Here is a 7,881-nt window from a genome sequence, read left to right on the forward strand (position 1 = left end):
AAAATGGTCTTATTACGAATCAGTTTGTGCTGTCTAGTGTTCTTCAGTTTGAGTTGTTTGTGCTTGAGTTGTTGTATTTGATCTCACAATGCTGTTTTAAACACTCAAGGAGTATCAGAATGGGAATTGTGGAAGCAAGCCAATGAAATTTCAAGGAAGCTCTGTGTGTCCTTCCACGCGGTCGGCACACGAGAGAGGGTCTCACGCGCGCAGGAACGCCAGACGTCTTCGTGACCACCACCACCACCACCATCATCATCATCACCACCATCATCATTCTCACAACCCTAAAGTTCCTTCCAACCTTGACATCTTCGAACAGCACACACAAGAAGTTTTAAAGAGACTTGAGATGGGTCCTTATGAGGAGGTAATTGGGATTTATGAATACCATAAATGCCATTCAGGCTAATCTATCTATAGGGAATCATTTTCCTGAACAATTGTCTTTCAGGATGCCACCTTTAACCAGAAGGTCAACGGCAAGTTCAACAAGGTCTCTACGGCCTCAGCTGCAATGGCAGAGCGGAGTTTGGACACTGACTTGCGACTGGTATTGTGCAATGGACGTATAGTCAGGTAAACCACATTAACCTATGATGATTATCACACATTAGTCAGTAATTGTAGCTCTTAAAATCACCACATTACCAAATACAAATGACTCATGCTGGCCTTCATGATGGTGTTAAATTTAGAAGGATTATGTAAGGTAATAGTCATTTTATCACTCTACTTGCAGTTGCAATGTTTTTCTTGTCCTATTTTGGCTTTTTTTGGTCATGAAATATTGGGAACACCTTCAAGTCCTTTTTTCCCCTCTGATTGTCCGCACAGAGATAACAGGCAGCATGTTGCTGAAAAAAGACCAGGGTTAAAGGAAGAGGAGGACTTCAGAGATGTGAAGAGGGATTCACTCAAGATTAAACTCGTACCTAAAGAGGAGGAACAGGAAGTGGATATTCGAATGAGTGAGGATAAGCATCATCATGTAGCCAGAGAACTGACATCCTTCACAGGTACCCCCAAAAGTTTCAAATTCAACCCTGAAATTTTCCTCACAATTCTTGTGAAAAAAGTTTTCAAATATATTTTAGTAAATATTGTGTACATAATTTTTTTTTCTTCAAGCAATTTTGTGTGCTCTAATTAGTGTTATTTGAATTAGCTTTTATTTTATTTTTATAAATTAATATTAATTTTATAATAATATATTTGTTGTATTATCGTTGTATTAATGCTTATTTTAATTTTAGTCATTTTGTTATGTGCTTTTGTCTTTTTTTTTAGGTTTATTCTTTTTTTATTTGAGTTTTAATGCATCAACTTAAACTTACTTCAGTTTATTGCCACTTTTTCAAATAATATTTATATTGTATTTTATTTCAGCTTTATTTCAATTGACAGAAATGTTTTTTAAAAGTGTTAGATTTAGTTAACGATAATAAGCCTAGCTCTAATCACAAGCATCAGCCATGTTAAATCAGCTTATTCTCTCAGCTAGTGCACGAAATCTCATTGATATTTTTGTCCCTGCCAGTAATAAGGAGCTATGTCTTCCACAGATCTTAGTGAACAAGAGAATTCAGATCTCAGGAACAGAGAAACAGTACATTCAGACATTTCATCAGACTCTGAATCAGAAGCGGAGTTCACTACACGGGTATGTGTCCATTTCCCTTCATGCACAGGAAGAGCATAAAGTCCTAGTTTAGGTTTAATCTGCTCTTCTTATCCATGCAGAAAAAGAACTGCTCTGAGGAGGAATCTGAAAGCTCTTCAGAGGAAGAGGAGGATGAAAAGATTAGGAGTGGAGATGATCAAAATGAGGCCAAAAGTTGCTCCGGCTACTACAAGGAGTCCAGGCAAAGACTTGACCGTTTCGAGAAATGTCTTAAAAGGTGAGAGCTGATAGGGTTTTTAGATGCCTGACATTGTCACAAGATGACAAAATGCTGGGGAAGATTTTAGTGTTGTGCGTGTGTAAAACTAGATCTCAAATCACATTTGCAGTGAGTCTGCTACCTCGCCAAACAAAGAAGAGGATGCTATCCAGGGAATGCTGTCTATGGCAGGGCTGTTGTATTCTCACCAGTCAGAAGATCCCAGCAGTTCACAGGAATCCTGGTGGTCCCGAAGCAACCATCACTCCCCTGACTACAGTAAGACTTCATGAGAGTTTTTAATCGCTAAACGGCTTATTTTTTTTCCCCTACAACGTATTGTTATTTTGATAAATATTGCATGTATTCTTTTTCAATTCTCAGGTAAAAAGGAGATTGCGTCAGGAGAGGAGAACCAGGATTCAGACAGCAATTCTTCACAGGTAACTTCTTAACGAGTTTTATTAAATATTTGCATAAGTCTGTAAACCCAATCTTAATCTGGCATACTGTTTAGAGTGTATCAGTCATGTTCCAGAAGTAAAAACTGTAATTAAACCTTTAAAAACAGACCTATTGTGAACTCTGGGGTTGTTAATTAATGGTATATGCCTTTGTTTAAGCCATCTGTTTGCATCATTTAACCTTTTTTTTTAAATAATCGTGTTTAAAGCGGAATTCATGGTGAAAACTACATTACCCATGATGTTGTAAAAAATCCCACCAATCAGAGAGTTCCACCAATCAATATATAAGTTTTGCAGTTAACTTAAAATAGTGTTTCTATAGGTGTAATCAACAACATAAAATGGATAGTATAATATTTCACCATAGTTTTATTCCGATTGTCAGGGCGACATGGGATTGTAGTTTTTCCCTCACTAAAGCCATTAGTTACCCAGTCTTGTACCTTTTGTCTTTTTGTCCAATTTGCAAATACGTTTTTGCTTCAAATCAAAGTTTGTAATGTTGTGATTTACCTGGTAGCTAATTGGTTTTGCTTGTGGCTTATAATGCTTTAACAAAGACTGTATATTCGCATAAATAAATAAAAAAATTATTTGAGAAATAACAAACAAACAAAAAATTAATATTTTATTTGATACTAATTTATGCATTTATTCAAAATAGAGGGCACATAAATGTGGCCACTGTTTCAATCTTTTTTTTTTTTTCTTTTTTTTTTTTTTAGGAGGGATTCCGGGAGCGTGAGCATTCAGAAGGTGGATGTCAGGCCGAACTCATGCATAGGATCCAGGAACACAAGAACTTCATGGACAGCCAGGGCAGTGGCAGCAACAGCAGCAGTGAGGCGTGGAGCAGTCGCACACACTCCCCAGCCCATGGGGAAAGCCTTACGTTGGGCTACCAATACTGTGAGACATCCCTGTCGCCACCCCTGCACCCGTCCAAGAGGCCTGCCTCAAATCCCCCACCAATCAGCAATCAGGCCACCAAAGGTACGCCATTACCATTTTCTCTGCACATTAAACATATTAGTAAGTCTTTTTACTTGGATGGGAAAAAATCTATTCACATATGAATCGCGATTCTATCTTCTGCCAATTCTCAAATTTAAAAAATCGTTGCATTTCCTAAACTTTGCTGTACTACAAAGTTATGACTCATACAGAGTGTTATTAACAACAATAAGCCCCGAAAAAGGACTCAAGGTGGTGCTCACGCTGACACACACAGCTGCCTGAAGCTCAAGCACAGATGCATGCGATCCTGAATGCAGTTCTCTTTCACAGCTTTAAAGGGATACTCCACTTTTTTTGGAAATAGGCTCATTTTACAACTCCCCCAGAGTTAAACAGTTGAATTTTACCGTTTTCGAATCCATTCAGCCGATCTCCGGGTCTGGCGGTACGACTTTTAGCATAGCTTAGCATAGATCATTGAATCGGACAAGACCAAGCAGCGCCTGAAAATAGTCCCCAGCTCGGTAACTTCCAACGTGACCGGGACTAAGTTTGTCTAACCTATTAGACCTATTTTCAGGCGCTGCGTCATATCATTACGCCTGCTGGACTCATGGTACGGCAGTAAAGTTTCTTGATTATTACGCAGGAATGAGAGTATAGTTCCTAGCCATATCAGCCTAGAAAATCGCAACTTTACATTTTCCGTCGGTCTTAGTATACGATGTAACTACAGAAGAGTCAAGTTTTAAATAGGAAAAAAATCGAAACTCTTTGGTCATTTTTTTTGACAGATGCTAATGGTCTTGTCCGATTCAATGATCTATGCTAAGCTATGCTAAAAGTGGTACCGCCAGACCCAGAGATCGGCTGAATGGATTCGAAAACGGTAAAACTCAACTGTTTAACTGATGAGCCTATTTCCAAAAAAAGTGGAGTATCCCTTTAATGCGCTTGAATGGTCAAAAAACACACACAATTACGTCAAAATGCACATCGTGTTGAGTATATTCACAAAAACAGTCTGTTATAAACAGTTGGGAGCAAATCAGATGTGTAACAGTATATTAGATTCATGCATTAGTTCTTAAATGGACAGCAGCCTAATAAACTGTAGCCATCTGTTTCAATGATGTTAATCAAAAAATAAATCTGAAAATCACTCACTGCTTTTGACTGAATCACTTTTGTATCTTGATTATGATACAGACAGTGAAGACTATACAGTGTTTTATTTTTACATTTGATTATTCAATTTCTGTAGTATTTCTTAAGACATGTTAAATAAAACTAGGCTACTGTACCTGAAAAACCTCATTTAATTTGTATTTTTCAGTTTTTTCTATCTGTCCTATTGTTTGTTTATTTGCATTTTATTTACTAGTTTTATATTTGCAAAAGTTTTTATTTTATTTATGTACAAAGTAGTTTTTCTATTTGTCTCAGGGCTGCCTTGCTTTATTACAGAAGACTCACGTGTGCAATGATTGCAGTCAGCTTAAATAACATATATTTAATAATTCTTTTTCTTTTCTCTTTATTGTAGGTAAACGTCCTAAGAAAGGCATGGCTACAGCTAAGCAGCGACTGGGCAAGATTCTCAAATTGAGCAGACACAACCCCTTCTTTGTGTAGTACTAGTGATGGGATGCAGAATCTGCATGTTAAAGGTGACAGGGTTTAAAGTGTGTTTGGTTCAACACATTTAGTCATAAACATTGTATTGGCTACCAATCAACCCCAAGCTTCAGAATGATCTGAAAAAGTGCTTTGCCCAACATGGTTTCCTAGTTTTGCTAAAATACATCCAAAGGATCAATGTGACTGAAAGGAAATAAGACTTTTTAAGGCTTTTGGTTCTCAACGATTGCATCAAAATCAGGTTTTCGAAGCTGAAAGCAAAGACTAGCATGCTGCCAGGCTGCTTCCCACAACTAAAAACACTTCACTTCAATGATGTACGCCTTAAACAAGGCGGCAATTGAGTGATGAACTGATTTCGTAAAGGTGCTTGACTTTTTTTTTTTTTTTTTGTCTTCTCATTTTGTGATTGCAACCGACTTTTCCTAGCAAAGAAACTGCCTAAAGACAAAATTCCCCTAGGTTGATCGCTTGAACTACCTGACCTGTCAATCAAAATGTTCTCAAGTTTTAAGAGAAATGAAAGAAAAAAGATATTTTTGTCAGCATTTGTATTCATATTGGCATATTTTGTATTACAAGCTAAGTAGTGGGGGGGTAGTTTAACTATATTTGGTCCTCTGTTGCCACCTAGTGGGCATCCAGTGACTGACTCTTTGAAGATGACACGTGACAACACATTTTCCCTTAATTTATTCCCTTTTTTTATGTTGGTGCTTGATTTTCTTTTTTCTTTTTTTCTATACTGTTAGTAAATTACATATTTATTACCGATGAAAGAGAACAATTTATTTCACTAAGCATTTAGGGAGATTTGCTGTTCTTTAGGGTCTTAATATGCATCTGTTTTGAAACCTGTCTCGATATTTGTGGCCGTACAGACATTTGTGCACGATTTTTCAAATTTCAGCTGTATTTGTATTGCATTGTGGGTAAGAACAAAATGTGTTGTGTAATAGGAAGCCAATATTTAATCAAAAAACCTGCCCAATATAGTCCCATTATGTTAAATTCTTTCATTTTTTCAAAATGTTTGAAGGTGTTTTTTTTTTAAATCCGAACTGAATCAGTAATGCCGCCTCCTGTTATTTGGCTGTTTTTTACTGTTATTCTAAAGATCTGGTTTCAGAGATGTGTTTTTGTTTCCAGAAGTATAAAGTTCAGCTGCCTCATCAATTTCTAAAGCATTGAAACACTGTTTGAACTGGTGCTGTGTATAGTGAGAAAACGAGACGTTTAAGACGGCCATGGAGCGTGGGGGAATGTTTACCTTTTTTACGTTGAGATGTATTTGGCTACGCGTCTTTTTACAAAGAAACGAAAAGAGTATTTATTTTTGTAAAATAAGTCTTAACAGAGAGCGTTTTTTTGCAATTGTACCAACAACGTCTATCGAGATATGGCGATAGCCTGGCGTTTTGTAAGATATGTGTGTGATTTGGAGGTAGTTTACTCTGGTTCTGTGTGAAAGACCTCAGGTAATTGTTCACGCTCAAGGTTTTGGATTCCCTTTGATGAATGCCAAATAATGTAATTATAAAAGTCAGGTCTTGCTTTCAATTGTGGTGTCCCGACAGCAAAAAGAGCTGTTTTATCTAATCTTATATGAACATTTCTTGATGAGTATCCCCATGTCCTCCTTTTGTATTCCCATTTTGTTTTATTTACAGCAACTTCAACATAATCTACAAAGCTCTTCAGGCAATAACACACATTCCAGAAGCTTCCAGGAACTTTTCTGATGGATTTCATTGACTTGCTGAGGTACAAGTACAGCAGCTCAGGGCTCATATGGACTGTTTTTCTGACAAAGGGCTTCAGTCAACCCAAAGCTGGACCGAATTGAACAGGTGATTCCAACCAGCACAGTATTGCTACTGTATGTCATCTTCCGATGTTTTTATGATGGTTTATTGTGGACTACGACGCTCAAGCATTGTGTTTTGATCCATTAGGAGATAAACCACAATGCCATTAATGTAGCACCTGTTGTTTTCCCCCTCGATAAGATCCTAGTTTGTTATGGTGCTATTTGTCTGTCCAGGATTTGGGCCAAAGTGCAGTTTGGGGGATTGGAGGAGCTTCTGTGTGTATCAAAAAATGGCGCACTGCACTAACCATGTCCTGCTATGTTACACTACACTGTTTTGAGTTTTTTTTTATTGTTGCTGTTTTCTTCAACACGATGATTATCTAAATGTGCTTGATAACTTGCTGGCCTGCAGGCAGGGTTTGTACCATGCAGTACTTGTACAGTATTTATTTGGCATTCTCGGTTGTGTTTTCCATTTTCTGGTCTTGCAATCAATTACTTGTTTGTTTATGGTGTGTCCCTTCTCATTTTCAATGCATTCAGCTGTTTGAAAATTTTTATATGGTTGTATAATTTTGTTTAATATTTTGTGACACTGTAATCCACAGCTAAGTCTCTTTAAATTGAGATTTTCAGATTTACAATGTGGCCTGTACATATTAAAAAGTTTTACGAATGAATGTGATGTTTCTGGGTGTTTTGTTAACATTGATTCACGCTCGCATTGCTAACCAGCTGCATGGAATTATCAAAACCGATATTAATCGCATTATTTGGGTCCTTAAAATAGACCATGAGAACGGATTAGAACTGTTAAGTTTTCTTTTGTAATATTTTTTTTGTTTAATTATTTGTAACATTTACAAATCACACCATATAATTATACACACATTCAGTACATATTGCATACACTACATTATATATATATATATATATATATATATATATATATACATACATACATACCAGTCAAGAATTTGGAAACATTACTATTTTTAATGTTTTTGAAAGAAGTCTCTTATGCTCATCAAGCCTGCAGTAAAAAAAAAAAAATAATAATATTATGAAATATTATTACAATTTAAAATAATGGTTCTCTTTTTTAATATATTTTAAAATG

General features: G+C 36.5%; 1 protein-coding gene across 4 annotated transcripts in view; it reads left to right on the forward strand.

Moving 5' to 3' along the window:
- kdm7ab (lysine (K)-specific demethylase 7Ab) overlaps positions 1-7,441 on the forward strand; it is a 28,820-nt gene extending 21,379 nt beyond the window's left edge. For 2 of the 4 annotated variants that reach the window (XM_081356719.1, XM_081356718.1), the window contains 9 exons: positions 110-370; positions 455-579; positions 838-1,019; positions 1,566-1,663; positions 1,744-1,901; positions 2,014-2,162; positions 2,268-2,326; positions 3,076-3,343; positions 4,854-7,441. In XM_081356719.1, the coding sequence (XP_081212845.1) occupies positions 110-370; positions 455-579; positions 838-1,019; positions 1,566-1,663; positions 1,744-1,901; positions 2,014-2,162; positions 2,268-2,326; positions 3,076-3,343; positions 4,854-4,942 (1,389 nt within the window). In that variant the 3' untranslated portion in view covers positions 4,943-7,441. The remainder of the gene's footprint in view (positions 1-109; positions 371-454; positions 580-837; positions 1,020-1,565; positions 1,664-1,743; positions 1,902-2,013; positions 2,163-2,267; positions 2,327-3,075; positions 3,344-4,853) is intronic. The other 2 variants (XR_014029431.1, XM_081356717.1) reach the window with 2 other exon arrangements.
- Positions 7,442-7,881: the final 440 nt, after the last annotated feature.

Source organism: Scardinius erythrophthalmus, assembly GCF_964197995.2.
Source record: "Scardinius erythrophthalmus genome assembly, chromosome: 24".
Lineage (NCBI taxonomy): Eukaryota > Metazoa > Chordata > Actinopteri > Cypriniformes > Leuciscidae > Scardinius > Scardinius erythrophthalmus.